Raw genomic sequence first — 19,296 nt, 5'->3', positions numbered from 1 at the left:
GCCCATTGAGATACCATGCCGCAGTTTAATATGAATACCCCACTCAGACACACTATACTAACTCCGAGCCGACCAGTCCTTGTTTTAGCCCCTCAATGCCGGGCGCCAGGAAGGGGAACAACACGTACCATCTTTTGGTATAACGCGGGGATCGAACCCGGGCCTTCCGCTCTCTTGGCAGACGCTCTACCACTATACCCCGGAGAAGGTCGCTTCCATTCAGATGATTTCAAGAGAGGATATTATAGTGTGTGTTTCATATAAATGTATCTCTTGCATTGGGTGTAACCTCGTAACGTAGACTGGGATCTTTGCCCTGCCAGATCAGAGAGCCTGTAAGTCATAAAGCTGATGGATATACATACATAAATGTATAGGCATAATGTTTCATAGTATCAGTGTTTTATCCATTAAGTAATATTATGTTTGTTTGTTGTTTAACGCCGCAGTCAGTAATATTCCAGCTATAGAGAGAGAGAGTTTATTGCTGTAAAGGGGTCACCGGCCCATTATACAATACATATTTCATTGATTTGTTTTAATTGAGCGCCATACAATATTATACATTGCACAATCTAAGTGACAATGAATTAATATTGAGTTGTTTACATCTTTTTTTCATTTACAGGAAAATATATTTCGCTAAGACATTTACAGTGTAAGCATTTTGTGATGACAGTAGTTGTTGGAATTTTAAAAAAAAAGTTGGGTTTTGTACATAGTATTTCGGTCATAGACTTCTTATATCATTATAGAATGGACATATCATACAAAAATGGTATTCAGTTTCGACACAAGGTACGATACAGAATGGACAAAATCTTTCATTCGCACTTATACCAAGTGTACGTCCGTATTCAATCATAAGTTTATGGTTTGAACATCTAAATTTAATCAAAGCTATATGACGGCGGTCTGTAAATAATCGAGTCTGGTCCAAACTATCCAGTGATTGACATCAGGAGCATCGATCCACGCAATTGGGATACGATGACATGCAACAGCGACTACCCGACCCCGTTAGTCGCCTCTTACAACAAGCATAGTCGCCATTCACGGCAAGCATGGGTTGCTGAAGACCTATCCTACCTTATATCTTAATGGGAATAATATTGTGTATCTGTATACGGTGAGAAGACGGCAATAAGTGGTCCCTTTCGTCTTTTGGGACAATAAAATATGTTTTAAGAAACAACTTTCTAATAAATTCTGAATTTCGTCCTCAACAACATCATTGTCGAATGTAATGAGATCGAGGTGCACAACACAATATCATACAACATTTTTCTTTTTTTTAAATTGTTAATGGTTTCTAGGTCCGTTTCTCCCACTTTTTTCTCACACACACATCCGAGTTACCGCATTGTGTGGAGGAACGGAGTCATGTGACCTTATGTACCCCCAAACATACTTCTCACAATGTCGTGAGAACGTTTCAATGAAGTCACGACCAAGAATAGACATTTACGCATGAAATCCGATTTATGTCAAAGGTCGTCATTGTGGCAACCGTCACGCCCCGCTGGTGCATGAAATTGACACACCCGTGCTGACTGTTTCTGATGTAGATACATCAACAAAGCCACAACACATATATATTGTTGGTATGCATAATTCATGTCGATATACAAAACAGATTATTATTCAGTCATAATAGAGAAAAGTGATTGATTGCCATGAATGCGCCATAACCGCGATATATTGAATACCGGGTGTTACAAAGCGACGGGCCTCCATTGTGACCCCGGGGAACAATACGTGCTTCTCACACAAGCAGGGGTGCAAACCCACAGCTGAGCCTTCTTGAATGTCTCTGGGAAAATTGGCGTAAAAAATTAGTAATTTTCCAAAATAACTTTATCACCAGAATATATACTGCCTGGCAAAAAAGGTATGGTATACACCCACGTTTGATGGTGGGAAACAATGAAACGCAAGACATGGTTATTCGATGGTGATGTATTTGATACGGGTATCATAGTTGTGTTTTGGACCTTAGATTTTCAGTGTTTCGGTAAATGTTTTCAGTCTCGTAACGCTTTGATAATTATGTTTATAATTTGTTGGTCAAATCCAATTTCAAGTGTAAATATTGTTTGCTTGGTAGTTTATATGGTGATGCCACTTTTAGCAACATTCCAGCAATATCACGGCGGGGGACACCAGAAATGGGCTTCACACATTGTACCCATGTCGGGAATCAAACGCGTGATGAGTGAATGATTTAACCACTTGACTACCCCACCGCCCAAGTTATATGGTTAGGAAAATCGATAATGTCGTGTATTAGTTTTTATCGCCGAAACTGTATACCTTCCCATCATAAGCTGACTATTAATTAATTACCAATTGTGTGACAGTGACTGTGGAGGGATCTGTCTATTTTAAGGACAAACTTGTATGTCGGCATGCCCCGACGGCGTTGATCTTCATATTACCCTTTCGTTGGTTTGTTGGTTGGTTGTTTCACGCTGCACTCAGCAATATTCCAGCTATATGACGGCGGTCTGTAAATAATCGAGTCTGGACCAGACAATCCAGTGATTAATATCATGAGCATCGATCCACGCAAGTGGGATCGATGACATGCATCAACCAAGTCAGCGACCACCCGATCCCGTTAGTCGCCTTTTACGACAAACATAGTCACCTTTTACGGCAAGCATAGGTTGCTGAAGACCTATTCTACCCCAGAATCTTCACGAGTCCTTACCCTTTCATGTAAGTGTGTAAATGGAACAGCTCCATCTTATCTCAACCGCCTTGTCCATGTGTACCAGCCATCTTGGAACTTCCAATAATTCACACATGGAAACTTAAATCTTTCGGTGCCCAATCCTTTAATGTAACTGCTGCAAAGAAATGGAATGATCCTCCAATTGCCCTCAGAACAGACCCATCACTTGATATTTTCAAGTCAAGACTTAAAACGTGTTTGAAAACTCAGCCATTTGATGTTAGTGCACACATATATGTGTGCTGTCAGCGCTTTGAGTCTGCTCTGTTGCTTGGTACGAGTAGTTGTAAGAACTTTTATTATTATTTTATCATTATTTCATAGTATTGTTTTCATGACTATGGTGATGGATGCGGCATAAAACAACACCACCATGCACACAGCCACGTTACACATTGTGAACATCAGATCCTCATTCGTCGACTTCTAGTACAAATCATGACGTGGGTTCGAATCCCAGGTTCACCTTGTTATGATTCTTGGTTCGTCAGTACCATGACTTTGATCGTGGGTTTCGCCCAAATGGAACACGTCTAAGACCTGCATCACTCCCACATCAAACAGACACATCTTGATATAACTGGAATACTGTTCAAATCGACATCAAAACATAATCAAGCACCTAATATACGTCCAGAAAGTAACGGTGGAAGAAGGGTTATTTTAAATGTCCTGCATGCATAACTGTATATAATTAAACGATTTTCAAAAATAATCTATCGCCATAATCTATATTTAATGTCTTGCAATATATTTTATCACCGCAACTCACCGAAACGTTCCTATGACAATGTGATTTTGAAAGTTTATAGTGACAACTTCCCTTTATGTAGCACGTAAATGCAAAACACAAATATCTTGACAAAGACGAAACTAAGTTATTAATTACAAAATACTAAGATATTGACGAAATCTTTTAGACAATGATAATCAATCAAGTTAGATAAGGGAAATACCATTTCAAACAAATATTTCTTCCAGAAAATGAAAAACGAATAATTTAGATTCAAGTTTTACAAACACATTGTTATCTGTACACGCAGGATATCTTGGGAAATATCTCGAGGAACAATCCAAAGAAATTTAAATACAAGATGGAGCAGTCGGTTAAAATTAAACTGAGCTTAAAAACCAATATCTGCGAGAAGAAATAATTATGTATGGCCTAATTTATCCTTCAGTGAGTTGAACAGTTATGTAAATATATTAAATATACACAATGATAGTGCGCCTGGTGACGGCTGAAGTGCACGGTATTCAACTCAACACCACAGCTGAAATATGAGATCTTCTTTATAAAGTGAATAAAACTCGCTCACCATGGTCACGATTTGTCCAGTGTCAATAGTGTTGATTTCAGAACAAGACACCCCGTACTATCGGAGACGACACAGTACTGTGTCAATAATACTTAGCCTCGTTTTGACCCCTGTGAAGTCACGTGAGTCACCCGCACCCTTTCATCTGTTATTGTCACGCGTCACGAAGTTGTCAATTCCGTTGTGCTTTTTTTGTTGATCTCATCACGATTTTATATCGGGTAGGTCATGGTGACTGGAATATGTGTTGGGTCTGAAAGTTGAGGTATTGCCCAACACTCTCACGATACTGATTGTGCGACTATTTAAATCTGTTTTTTAAGGGTCATTTTTTTAAGGGTCTTTTAAGAGAGGGGCTGTTAATCGTATTCTATCTTGGATCGAACGCTGCTCATGCTTTTTGTCATGATCACCAGGTTCAGATTCGAATAGGTATAGACCGCAGTGATACAGCTCGTATATACGGAAAACATTCTCGTCAAAACTTATTGAGGTAATTCTTCAAAACTTTATTTTATTGCTTATTTTATTGCATACTATGAAACCTCGTTAATCTGGACAGTACCGCTTCCAGTTAAATTGTCCGGATAAACGAATTTCCCGATTATCGAATAATTGGTTATTACTTATGCTTTTTTACCATACATAAACCTCCCCAAACAATGACTGTTCGGAAGACAAGGTTTCCGGTTTAATGAGGTTTATGATCATGTGGTTACAAGGTTACAGATAGTTACACCTGTAAATGGATTTCCTATGTTGAAAAGGCTTTAAGTGAAATAGGTTTAAGATATGTCTGGTGTTGGATGGGGTGGTCTACCACTCCGGAGTAGTGCCGGTTACATAGTGCTAGCCCACTGAAATACCATGTCGCAGTTTAACATGAATACCCAGTTTAACACTCAGACACAGTATACTGACTCCGAGCCGAGTCATTGTTTTAGCCCCTTAATGCCGAGCGTCAGGCCGAGACCAGCTTTAACATGTTTTGTTTTGACGCGACCGGGGATCGAACCGACCGTCCACTCTCTCGGTCGACGCTCTAACCACTAGACCACTTAAGCGGTCTTTGCAAAGGCAGATATATCACATTATCATGACCTTGCTGGTTAAAGAGGAACAGTTTCGAGATCAACAGGGCCGGGCCTCGCTGATATTCCAACAACGTACTTTCGTCATCTGTAACACACGTAGTTACGAGAGTCGCAGCGCTAGGGAGATTTTGTACAGTCCAACCACGACTGTAGATACTAGGCCCCGTTCCATAAAGCGATCGTAGCACTATATCTGTCTTAAGTTTATGTTAAAACTATGGGAGTTACGGTCGTCTTAGCGCTACGAGCTTTGTTGAACGAACATGGCCCTCAGAAACAGCCTGCAGCGCATTCAGAGGCAATTCTTCATCAGGCCAAGTCGGACAAGTTTTAGCAGTCTCAACTCGGTTATTACTTGATGGACGCCTGTCTCTGTTGAATCCTTCTGTTAACGTTGCGGGCTGAAAGGAGTCCGCATAACGCCACACTCGAGCGACTTATATACATAATCAAAGGGACATTCCAACCCATGATTCGTTCATCCCGAAATCTGTTAATCCCGACGATTTCACTGGGATTAATGCGCCCGGATTAAAAGGTATCCATGTACACTGCCGGACGAGAAAAGTATACACCCATGTTTGATGATGGCTAAGTATTAACCAAACAAGAAGTGGTCATTCGATGGTGATATATTTGATACGGGTGTCATAGTTGTGTTTTGGACCTTACGTTTGCAGTGTTAGGACTAGACAAACACTATTATTATTATTATTATTATTATTAACAACAACAACTTCTACTACGTCTGCAACTACCATTTCAATTATTTCAACCACAACAATCAATCCTGATGCTATACTACCTTTTTTCCCGGCAATACTACTAATATACCACCTGTTTGCAAATAACAGACCATATATTTACCAATTAAAAAAACTCACCTATCTACCAATAATAAACACACCTATCTACCTATACAAATTCCAATACCGGTGATAAAATATAAGCCATAACCAGTATAATACCTGTATAAATCATCTCATCATCTAATTAACAGTCACAATACCTGTGATTTTCAGTCGAACCCCGTTATCTCGAACTTATCGGGACCGTGTTGTAACTTCGCGATATCCGGACATTCGAGATAACGAGGCATGACCATCCAAGCAGATCAAGTAACAGTTTTATAGATACGTACAATACGATTGCATACACAAGGAACTAAGAGCCCAGAATGTTTATGCGATGGCAAATTAAAAATGTATTTCGTCGGCAATAATCAGTAACAATTGTGACATTGACATGTACATTATCAGGCAAGCAGCAATCACTTTTGAGCACGTCCATTTGATAAAAACAGCAAAGTGCCACTCTCGCTTCAAGCTTGGAAATTCATAGCTTGGATTTTGCGCCACGGGGCTTTGATTGCTTAAATTCGACATTGGTTAGACTTTGAGTGTCGTCATGTTTTTACTCATGTCTACTTACGATGTTTTATTGGTGAATACTGATTAACATGATAATTGGATATAAAGATACATACTAGTAATTGAGAATGGTTTACATTGGACTGGACTTTCACAGCCATGTCAGACGTGTGGGAAAATGTCAACTTCAAGATAAAAGTATAAAGATAAAACAAATTGTGTTTTGATATCACCACTGTTTTATTCATGTCGTGAATAGTTAAAAAAGCATACATTTCACGATAACAACATGAAGTGATAAAATCAGACATGGGAGTAAAAAATAGCGTTTTGCTGTTAAGCATTAATACGTTCATAGAATTATATGAATTATAGACTTCATACTTAGTTTACACCCCTCCTCCCTCTCTCTCGCTCTCTTTCTATATATATATGTGTGTGTGTGCGTGCGTGTGTACGTGCTTGCGTGCGTGCGTGCGTGCGTGCGTGCGTGTGTGTGCTATTTTCCTAGAGGACTTTCCCGTGACCCAACAAGAGAAGGTCACAATTTGCATGTCCTTGGGACCACTTTTTGAGTATGGGCGTGTGAATTGTTCATTTTAGTTGCTCGTCACGATATGGCTGAAATATTACCGATAAGACGGAGGTCAGGACGAGAAGGTCACAATTTGCATTTCTTTAGGCTGTCGTGTGTGAGAAAACTTTTGAGCATGAGCGTGTGAATTGTTCATATTAGTTGACATCATTTCAGTAAATAGCAGAACTATGTTATATAACCATTAACTGAACTATGTGCCGAACACTGGGTCGCATGTTCACCGACACCAGACAAAGCGTTCCTTTGTGGGGGTATATACACCCTGTGGGATGAATAGGTCGCCGTGTGTAGACAGTGTAGACAGTGTCGGTTGTCTGTGCCATCAGAGGGGGAGGAGGGGAGAGGCCCGCTCACGAAGTAAATAATTGAAAATACGTGTATGTGCCATTTCCAACCTTATAACTAGACCCTTCTTGATCTTTGAGGACATTAATATTTCCCCGAGTAATCTGCACAACCCGTCTGTCACGACTGATTTCGTACGAGCATTAACTGCATTTGTGACCATATTACTTACTATACACTGTCGCGACAGGCATGCGGGGAACAGCCTAGTGGTTAAGCGTATGGCCTGGTTCGATTCCCGACATGGGTACAATGCGTAAAACCCATTTCTGGTGCCCCCGCCGTGATATTGCTGGGATATTGCATGTGGTTTTCATTAATCGTTCAGGCGAGTGACTGTGTTTACTGTTGTTAGCTTTATTTCGTTTGTTTGTTTGTTGTTTAACGCCGCACTCAGCAATATCCCAGCTATGACGGAGGTCTGTAAGTAATCGAGTGATTGATATCATGAGCATTGATCTACGCAGTTGGCATACGATGACATGTATCAACCAAGTCAGCGCCTCTTACGACAATCATAAGCCTTTTACGAAGCTTGGGTTGCTGAAGATCTATTCTACCCCCGGATCTTCACTAACTGTTAGCAATACTGTTAAACGATCACGGCGGGGGACACAGTGGCCAAAGGCACCGCAAAACTCACTGTGTAGAGTTTCGTCCCCTTACCCATGCCAGGATCCACTGATTATGGGTACGAACATTAGGTTCGACTCACCTATGATTGCTGATCTGGTCTGGGTTTCATCATAAAATAGTTAAACATAGTTTGTCTCATGTCTTAACCCCAGGCGTAAATTCCCAGCATTCCTAGTTTATTCAGGAGTTAACGTCATAATTCACAACAGCAATTTCCCTTCCAGATATTCAGCATCAGGATGGCGACGGCCCACAGGATCCGGGACAAGCACCTGACGTGCAGCATATGTTTCGAGCTGTACACGCGCCCCAAGACACTGCCGTGCATGCACTCGTTCTGTGAGCACTGCTTAGAGAACCACATCCAGGCTAAACGGGATGACAAAGGCTTCGGTTGTCCCATGTGCAACACCCATACACTGATGCCGGATGCTGCTGCCCCGCCGGACAAATGGTCGTCCCAGTTCAGGACGGACTTCAAGCTGACCGGCATGCTGGAGGAGATATTTCAAATTGAGCAAGGTGTGTAGTAATATGGCCGTCTTCATGCATAACCCTTTCCGTGGACCTATGACCGTGGGTTCAACTCCCAGATACGCCCTGATTTTGTTCTTGGTTTGTCAACGATACACCCATGCTTTATTCTCATGGGTTCGAATCCCAGATACGCCCTGATTATGTTTCTGGTTTGTCAACGATTCACCCATGCTTTATTCTCTTGGGTTCAACTCCCAGATACGCCCTGATTATGTTTCTGGTTTGTCAGCGATACACCAATGCTTTATTCTCATGGGTTCGAATCCCAGATACGCCCTGATTATGTTTCTGGTTTGTCAACGATTCACCCATGCTTTATTCTCATGGGTTCGAATCTCAGCTTCGCCCTGATTATGTTTCTGGTTTGTCAACGATTCACCCATGCTTTATTCTCATAGGTTCAACTCCCAGATACGCCCTGATTATGTTTCTGGTTTGTCAACGATTCACCCATGCTTTATTCTCATGGGTTCGAATCCCAGACGCGCCCTGATTATGTTTCTGGTTTGTCAACGATACACCCATGCTTTATTCTCATGTGTTCGAACCCCGGTTCGCCCAGGTTATGTTAGGTTTGTCAGCACCATAAACGTCCTCAATGATTTCACTAAAGTGGTAAACGTCTAAGCCCTACATCACATCTGGCCGACAACGTCATGTAACCGTCAAATACGGTCCAAACCGTCGTTAATCCTCACTCACTCATACCATTGATTGTCGTTCATGCTTTCAGTCACTGGTTTTACTTGTCAAGACTTGGTTATTTACAGGCCGCCGTGATACAGCTTAAATATGCTGTCAAACAGCATCCACTCACTCTGGCAATCGAAGCAATAATATTTCTGGAAGGGTCAGTGTTCTAAAACACCTGCTCCGGATTGCTGAAAACAAAACAAATTTGCTTTAATTGTAATTGTGATTTAAATATTAAATTAGACGGATTAAAGAGACAGATAGGGGTCTTAATGTATTCTTTCAACAGAAACAATTCACGCACTTTTGTATTAGGTAAACGCATTACCGGGGGACAATACATATTCAATACCCAAACAATCGAATGGTGACGTATATTCTTATTTATATGTTCTTTCAACAGCGGTAATACATGCACTTTCTAATTAGGTAAACACTTTACCGAAAGAAAATACAAATGCCTTACGTCATCATTCAATTGTGTTGGTACTGAATATTATTCAAAAGCTTTAATGGTTGATTTCGTATTATCAAACTGAAAAGTTTGAATGAAAACATAAAATATTTGAAAGAATAACCGTGAAGTACTCTGCTTTCAATGAAGACTAGGGTACCAAAACAAACATTGAGTAAAACAATGTCGTTCATACCAAAAAACAAAACTGTAAAGGAAACATCGATTGTTCACTACGACTATACCAATGCCTTCAAGACAGAGACTGACATACCAGATGCTCTAAACATGCCCAGGGTTCTAGCTTCGCGTATCAAATACACCATGCGTATATTAAGCCCTATGTGTACTCAAGCTCGTTATAGCTGCATTTCGTATGATAATATGATTGTCGGAATCAGAACACTCAAAACCTATTTTCAGGATTGAACGTGTACTGGTGCTTTTATCTGCTGAATTTGGATTAGGAGAAATGTCTTGTTATTTTAATTCACCATGATAGATATGCAGCAGTGTGAGAAGGGAGATAATTTGTGTCGAGACTTTCTCTTTGACCTAAGTCCGTCTCACAGTCCCCGAAACATGTTATTTTCCCTTCCGCGCATCCCTAGTGTAATGCTATAGCCCTAAATGAAGCAAGTGAAGATTTTCCATACGTGCAGACTCAGAAACTCCAATCTCACATCAGCTCTTTAGAAAAATAATCTTAGGGATTCCAACTCACGATCACATGTTCCTTGCACATCTAAGGGACGTAAGTCTGAACGGCGAATTGGGGCGCGTTGGACGACTGGAATATCCATGGCTGGACACGAATGCCATAGAGTCTGGTGACGACAGAATAATGCATGTCACCGTATGAACAGGTATTGTGACTTGATCATCCAATAGAAGCTGATTTAACAAGTCTTTATATTTTTCATTAATGCGCATCACAGTTTTCATGTAGACATATGCCAATATATTTGTGACTAATACTAACTGGTTCGTGTGTGATGGGTTACAGAGAGGAGCGTGGTGAAGGACGTCAAAAAACTGAACAAGTTGGTGGAGGACCTGCGATCTAGCGAGAACACCCTTCAGGACAAGATCGAGTTGGACAAGCTGGCTCTGTCCAGAATCAGCGTGGACCAGGACGAAATCTCGCATCAAATCGCGGACGTCTTCTCTACCATCAGGCTGAAGATTCAGAGAAAGGAAGAGGCACTGAAACAACGCCTGAATCAGCTCTGTGTTCAACGAAAGGACACTGTGTCGCGCAGTTGGCTCAGCAAGCAGAAGCTTATTGATCAGATCAACTCCCAGATAGAGGTGGGCGAGAGATTGACCTCTATAGCTGTCAAGGACACTTCTGAGGGCGAGGTGGAGAAATTCCATGAAGCGCAAGCCCAGTTTAAGAAAGCAGTGAATAGTGCCACCAGTGTCAATCTTGCTACGATAGAACTCACTCTGAAGCAGGAGAGTATCATCAAATTCGATTCACTGGTGTTTTGTGATATTGAAACTGGCGTGTCTTCTTCCAATGCGGACAAAGAGAATATTGATGTTGCTCCCGAAACACCAAAGCCCAGTGAGGTTAAAGGGGCCAAAGTGGTCAAAGAGATCAAGTCGGTTAAAACGGTGAAAGCACCCCAGCCACCGCAAAAGCCTGTCCAGACTATCTTACCCCAAACATCCACATCGGGGGGAGTAGAGCGTCCTCAACTGGTCGCCATTTTGACCCCCACGAAGGACGACTGTGACAAAGAACCTGAATACCAAGACGTCGTTGTTCTTCGTGAATCTAAGGTTCAAATCGTTGTAGTTAGTGACTACAACAACAAACGAGTTGTAGTTCTTTACGTTCAGCAGGGAGGTAAGACCCAAAAGTCAATCAAATTAGACGGAAACCCGACACGACTGTGCAAACTTGACTCAACAAAAGTCGGAGTCAGCTGTAGCGACCCGTACCAGGTGATGGTACTGACTGTATTCCCAGAACTGAAGCAGGTCGCGACAATCAAGACAACCATCAACAATCTCGGGATCGCCGCCCTCAACCCAAATACTCTGGCAATATCCAACAAAAACAAGATCAGTGTCGTTACAACCACGGGGTCCATCTTGAAGGAGTTTAAGACCAAGGTTGACAGCTCCTTCTACTCCATGAGCTGGTACATGGCGACGACGCCGACGGGGAGTATCATCGTTTCAGACCGTTACGGGGAGGTGATCTCGTGCGTCACCCCCACAGGGCAGACGTTGTGGCAGTGGAAGACGCCGGCAGGGACCCCGCCGTCGGGGGTGGCGTGTGACAAACAGGGCCGGATCTACGTGGTTCTATCGGGAATCAAGGAGGTTCACAGACTGAGTCAAACAGGGCAATTTTTGGGTGTTGTTCTCAACAGTGACGATGACTTGGTGCTTCCGTCTGCTATGGACATTGACCAGTTTGGCCAGTGGTACATGTTAAAGAAGTCCCGCCAGATCCAAATCTTTAAACCACTTGTAAACTGATGTGTTTGGCGTATTGTTGTGGAAGGACATACGAATGGGTTCAAGCTAGGCGTATATGGTGCAACGTTTTTCCAAAGCCACCATAGCTCCACTACCACTATCAGCTTACGCTAGAATACAGCTGTACCTCAGTGTTCGTTTTGTTTAAGTGGGCCCAGGTGTCAAGTCCCCAATTTCACAAAGCGAAATTTCTCAGAGCCAAGATGTATCTAACCACCCATTGTAACACGGACGATAGTCGTAGTGGAAAGATCGCTCTGTGGAATCACGTTTTGTTAATTAGCTTCCAGAAACGTGGTGTTTGACTGAGTTTCAGCAGTGTGTATTGTGTTTGTTGCATGTAAGTTCCGGCAACATCAACTCGAACAATGTTGACGTCTCAACAACGACCGATCAAATTACATGGGGGAACAGACACGAGGCAAGGATGTGATAGCGTGTAGATAACCAGAGATAGGTGATCAATGTAGTGATCACGTCACATGCTAGCATTGTACAAAGTGACGTGGTTTGTTCATGTGACACAGTACGTCAACTGCCGGGCAGTAGAAAGTATACACTTGAAAACTGGATTTGACCAAAACGTTTCAAACGTTGTCAATACGTTACCAGGCTGAAAACAGTCGCTGAAAAACCACAAAGGTCCAAACGACATATATGATACTAGTATGAAATACAAAACGATCGAATAACCATGTCTTGTTTGTTTAATTTTACCCACCATCGAAAAATATACGCAACTCTTGATGAGTATCTCAGACATGTTATCGTTGATTATAAAAACGAAATGCATTTTCCCGCACAAATTTACAACATTTAAACACATGGAAGATGTCATGTGGTTGCAGATGTATTTCTTACCCCCGTCTTCATTGAACCAATATATTTTTACACAAACATTACCCTGACACGGATTACTTTTTACAAACTTGTTAAGGTATGGGCGATGGTTAAACACATATTACCAATCTAACAGCAGTTGTTTCAATTTCAACATAAAATACAAACACGGTATACGTTCTATTGCCCCTCAGTTTCTGAGTTATTTTCTCCATCGGTATACGTGCGGTGAAGAAGAAATGCGGATCCTGCTGACAATAGCTGGATAAACGTGTTCTGAAGCTTAAGGCTGCGTAGAATCTTGGTTGGTTAAGAGTACCCACTGAAGTGCAGCATGTGTGGCAATTATTTGTAACAGGCAATTTATATTCAGAGAACTATACTACTCAAAAAAAGTAACAGAACACCCGATATTTTCCCTATGATTATCGGTGAGGTGAGGTGAAATTGGGTTTAACGTCGCGTGCATGCGGATAATTAGTAAACCTACCTGCTTTGGATCCCGGCAGAGATATTCTGCAATCAGTTTGCTTCTGGAAACGATCGTGTAAGGGTTGGTGGGGTAGTCCAGTGATTAAAGCGTTCGCTCTTCACGTCGAAGACCCGGGGTTCGACTCCCTACAGGCGTACGGTGCGTGATATTGCTTGAATATTGCTAATACTTGCGTAAATCCTCACTCGTTCCTTAGATCGTTTGATCAGAATGAGGGAATTGAATTGTGATTAACGTTGCGTTGAACAGTCTTACAGTTATATCACTGCGTGTTTGCTTAAACTAGGAAGAAAGCCCGAAATGATGCAGGTCTTAGACATTTACCACTTTCGTGCTGAGAAACCACGGGTCACTATCATCTAATTTGTAGGCGGAGTTTATTTCACCTCACAGTCGGCAATCTATCATGAAATTCACTTCTGCCTGTAAATTACCGTGTCTCGGACAGGCAAACCGGTGGTTGATAGCATGAGCAGAGATATATGGAGTTACATAATCAGCATTGACGACAAACGCGGCGAGTTGAGGTGAAATGGGGCTAAACGCTCAAGAGTATTGCATTAAATAACGACATGTACCTGCACGTGCGTGTGTGGCTGCTTGTACCAGTCTGGTACTTACGTCGGCTATAAAATATAGCCTCAGACCGCTGAGATACCATCTCGCAGTTTAACATGGATTCCCCGGTCTTATCCCCGTTTACCGGGCAGGGTAACAAGTACCCTCATTTAGCGTATTTTTTAACAACGCGATAAGGGGGTCGAACCACGCAGCTTCGCGACACCCATGCACGCATTGGGAGTAGTGAGTGAGAATATGTTCAGGGCTTTGACACCACCTCAAACATCCCCTAAAGGCTGCCTTGGTACAATGGGTCTTGGCCGGGTCGCTCTAACGCTTAAATCAATGTTATAAATTATTTTTGAATGTATATATGTAAGTAGATATAACACAAATTTTAAACACGTGATTTGTATTTCATTTTATACAATGTGAATTTAATGTCAAACAGCATGAATAAACACATATATTTTTTCACGACCATTTTGCTTTTTCCGTCCAGTGGAATCTGTGTCGACGGATACCCGAGACTTGTTATTCTCTAACTGTTTGATCTGCATTCTAGAAGTTGGTCGGTAAATGAGAAAACACATGGACAACAACTATGGTATTTTTAATCCTTTTATATCAGACTTCATTACCTGTGCGCCATTCGTTATTCCTGTTATACATCTGGCGTCATCCAACTCTCTGTGTGCTATTTGTTATCCATTAAATGTAATGCATATAGCCTCCCAAAGCTTGGTTGTAGTCACGACAGCTTGAATCTACATCGAACCCTCGCTAAATGCAATAAACCAGAAGTTGTTATCCATTATTATTAGTATTATCATCATTATTATTATTATTATCATTATCATTATAATTATTGTTATTATTCCGCTGGTATCCAGCTACTACTGTATTACAGTACGCATATAAGGAAATGACAGATATTACGAACTTATTTTTTGGTCCCGGCCATTTGCTGTATAGATGTTGACTGTTTATATGCTTATAACGAACTACGGTTATAACGAACTAAAATAACGAACTACTGTATCTGTTCAAATGCGGTTTTATATGTTCCCCAACCAGTTGATCCGTTTGCATTCCAGTTATCATTCTCAACTCCCTCGGGAGTATACAACCAAAGCTACGGGCGCTATAGGGTTTTTTACCTCAAATTCTCACATATCTCATTCCCTGCAGGGTGAACAGGGGCACATTTGAACTAAGTCACTTGCCCAGGGTGACAACTCACGTTTTAACGCTAGTGTTTCGGGTGTATGTACGTATTCGTGTTTCAACCATCTGGTCATCAACCGTTGGACGAGTGGGTTCTATGAGTGCACAGTGTGTATGTACTGTACACTAGGTGTACTGACAACACTGTAAGGACCTGTAAACATTGTTGGATCCAGGGCTGAATTACAACCCGGTCACATCACCTGGCGGTCGCTAGTCTGGCGCATTTGACCACTTGCCCACTCCGCCCCATAAATTTGTATGTTTCTTATTAGTTATTCCGACGTTGACGTTATATACTGGACTGGTTTGCGTATTATAGCCCATTTAGTGGAAACAAACATGTTCTTTCGGTTTCCGGCGTAAGACAATGCCAAGAGTAGGTCAGTGAGTTGCGGTTTAATATGATCTCTTTAATTGAGAGAGTTAAAATTCTAGGTCAGATCTGCAGTATGTCAGCCACATTGTGACGAGGGCATTTACAATTTTTGTATCATATTAAATCCTGCCAAAAAAAACGGTAAAACCAAAAGTAACAAATCACATGCATTTAATTTCATATGAAACAGGTTTGCGAGTATTAGTGTGTGACTGAGCGAGTTGAGTGTACCTCCGCGTTTAACAGTACAGTAAACTACGTTTATATAACGAACACGCTTATAATGAACTGGCGGATATAACGAACTGTTTTTTGGGTCCCAGCTAATTGCTGTATATATGTTGTATATATGTTTATAACGAACTACTGTTACAACAAACTAAAATAAGGGGCCCCTTTGAGTTTGTTATAACCGTAGTATTCCAGATATATGGCGGCGTGTCAGCTTCATGTGGGAGGAAAGCCCGAAGTGATGCAGGACTGAGACGTTTACCACTTTGGCAAAACCCACGGGAATGGTGCTGACAAACCTGGATATACCTCGCGGTCATGTGTTTTTTGTATATACAAAAAAAGAACACTTTGGACTTTGTGAATTTCATGAGTTGGTTTCATTACCTGTTAATAAAAAAAACATGCCAGACAGACTACCAGACATGACCTATTCTTATGGTATGTGTGAACAGTACAGAAAATGAACCCTACTTAAATGCGGACAAAAGAGGACATACACTCACTGACTATGTTGAGTCCCATAGTCCGACCCGTGGGGAGCCAGGGTTAGAATAAGTCCCCAGGAACTAATGCTGGTTTTAAGAGGCGACCAAAAGGATCAGGGTGCCTGTTCGTTGACGAGGTTGATTGTGTGTCAACGTACCCCGACCGCGTCGTTTACAATGTCGATCACTGGATTGTGTGATTCAGATGCTATTGTTTATAGGCCGCCGTCATATAGCTAGAATATTGCTGTCCGGCGTTATGCAACAAACAAACAAATGGTCTATTTAGGAGTTATAGCCGCGAAAATAAACATCAGGCACTATTTCATTATGGTGGTTGCGACGAATATTGGCTCAAATATCCAATAATGATAAGTTAAATGGTTTAACATCCCGGTCATATATAGATTGTCGGATTAACGAGACTTGACTGTATAAATATATGCTTTATCCGAAACAAATGATGGGAACCGATTTAATCAGTGCTATTTAGACCCGTTAATCCGACAGTCTCGCACTCCGACACACCTAATTTGCAACGAATTGCTGAAATCACTCATTAATCAGTCTCGTTAATCAGCGATCAGCGTACTCCATGTCCATCTGCCCGCGAGTACACAGCCCCGTTTTTTGGTGCGAGACGAGTCGGCGAGTAGCTGCATATTTCAAAGGCTGAGATAAACTTTCTTAACAATAAACAATTACTGCTTTAAATAAACAAAACAGGATTAATCACATGCCTAGATTACCTCAATCTCATTAAAATCGGATATAAGTTCTCGCTACCGATAAGAAAACGTAACTGAACAATATGAATATTTCATTTTTCATTTTCCTACGTGTTCGTATCGTTATCTATCGTGTTGTTGTCCAATTTTCGATCACGAACGTTTATACTACCTTATTTCGTTTTCAACCAACAATGTCGGATTAACGGGACTTGACTGTATATATATATATTGGAGATGTAATTGATATGCTTTTTCTAGGCCGAGTTCCGTATCAAGAATACCAATGTCTTTGACCATGTTCGTATGTGAGATTTGTGTAGTACCAACTCTGATGGATTCATCTTCGGTTTTTGTGTTTCTGCGCGTTGAACCAATGGTTTTGTCGCCATTTAACTCCAACATGTTGGAAGTCATCCATGCTTTGATGTGGTCCCAGCAACCTTCTGTATGTCGCGACTGAGGGACACGGCGCTGACCATGTTAGTGAGCTCGGAGTCGTGAGCATTAAGATGGCGTTGAAGATAATAATACCACGTGGTTTGGTGTAAAGAGTAAATAGCACTGGTCCATATACTGTCCGTTGGACACATAGGATTACAACCACTTAGAGGCGACCCAGCGATTTCCATCTCCAATCGACCCAGCAGCTTGTTGTGTTCAATCGTATTAAAAGCACAACTAAGGTCAAGACGGATTAGAAAGGGCAACTGTTTTTTACTGATTGTGTAAATTATTTAGACGTTATAAAGTTACACCGCTTGGTCCCAGTCTTTTAGATAGACTATGCCACTAAAACATCTTCATCCGGGTGATCAGCCATCACGTTATCACCAGCCAATGATTAATGATCGCCGTTCTTATCGTTCTTTGATTCTCCTGACTAGACAATATAAATGCAGAATGTTCAGAATAAATGAGTAGGTCATGGATATTGAAACTCATCCAAATAGTTAAATAATTCAACCGAAAGCGGTATCAAGCAGAATTAGCTGGTTTTGAATGTTTCCAACCGGGTCTAATTGTTTCAGTTTAAAGCAGGACTCAAAACTGTCAGAAAACGTTTCGTACCCTTTGACCTAATACTTAAGAACAATTGTTTGTTTGCAGTGTTTTGAGGGGTTGCCGAAGTTTTGATATTAAAAGCTACAAAACAACATCCCCATAATAGAAAGAAACAGCCTCCAGCAGGAGTGGATTGTACGATACTGACTGCATCATATTTATGAATCACGACCACACAATTATGACACAAAAATGTTCTTGAAGTTGAGTGTATCCTGCCCCACCGTTGGCACCAGTCACAAACACATGCAAAGACCAGTCAACTGTTCACCTGAAAACACACGGGACGATAGGGCAAAAGACAAAACGGGATTAGCATCGGACATCATGTGTGTCACCGATGCGTCTAATTTAGAAATGTCCTCCACATGTCTACCATAAAACCTTTTGAAAGCTTTGCTGAGGTCTTTAATGTTGTAACTTTGTTCTGACAACTTCTGAGCAAGCGTCGTATGACGAAATCTTAATATATTTGAAATCTCCGTAGAAAGACCATACTCGAATGTTCTTTAAAAGTTGTGAAATGTAGACACCAAAGGTTTCTCGACATGAAGGGAAAGTTGACAATGGCAAACAGTCGTGTGAAGAGCTTTTGTCACTCTGAATCTTTATGCTTAGATCTAAATATGGTAGAGAATTCCATTACATTGCCATTAACAATGATGAGTTGGTTCTCCTGTGATTTGTGATGTCACCCCATACCACTGGACGTCGGGGCCGTAAGTTGTGTTCTGTCACTAATTGGTCTCAAGCCAGGAACTGTCCGAGCTGTTAATGTGACAGTTTGGTATCGTATCCGTAGATGCACCAACCGAATATGGTTGTCTTATTGACGTGACCCTCACACGCGGACGACCGGCCCGTGGTAAGTCATGAGTGTTGCCCTGCTGTAGATAAGGTTTCCTTAGGGATGAAGTTGTGTTTCGCTGAACATTAAAATAACAGGTTACTTCGTTATGCGCCATTCCTGTTTGCAGCATACCCACAGCATGAATATGTTGATGT

The 19,296-nt window shown here is 41.5% G+C and overlaps 1 protein-coding gene across 1 annotated transcript; it reads left to right on the top strand.

Annotated features, from left to right (window-relative positions):
* The first annotated feature begins 4,530 nt into the window (after nucleotides 1-4,530).
* Nucleotides 4,531-14,650, top strand: LOC124148008 (E3 ubiquitin-protein ligase TRIM56-like). Its single transcript, XM_048398399.1, has 3 exons — nucleotides 4,531-4,549; nucleotides 8,324-8,621; nucleotides 10,790-14,650. Exons 2-3 carry the CDS (start codon nucleotides 8,339-8,341, stop codon nucleotides 12,277-12,279), a joined length of 1,773 nt encoding a protein of 590 aa, XP_048254356.1. The 5' UTR covers nucleotides 4,531-4,549; nucleotides 8,324-8,338; the 3' UTR covers nucleotides 12,280-14,650.
* The last annotated feature ends 4,646 nt before the right edge of the window (nucleotides 14,651-19,296 follow it).

The sequence above is a fragment of the Haliotis rufescens genome, unplaced genomic scaffold (assembly GCF_023055435.1).
Source record: "Haliotis rufescens isolate VD_foot unplaced genomic scaffold, xgHalRufe1.0.p SCAF_18, whole genome shotgun sequence".
Classification (NCBI taxonomy): Eukaryota; Metazoa; Mollusca; class Gastropoda; order Lepetellida; family Haliotidae; genus Haliotis; species Haliotis rufescens.
This window is presented reverse-complemented; position numbering and strand designations above follow the sequence as displayed.

What these genes read in the sequence shown, in the direction of transcription:
- LOC124148008 (XM_048398399.1), top strand. Translation starts at nt 8,339, where the DNA reads ATGGCGACGGCCCACAGGATCCGGGACAAGCACCTGACGTGCAGCATA. An exon ending in GATATTTCAAATTGAGCAAG is followed by an intron (nt 8,622 to 10,789) that starts GTGTGTAGTAAT and finishes GATGGGTTACAG; the next exon opens with AGAGGAGCGTGGTGAAGGAC.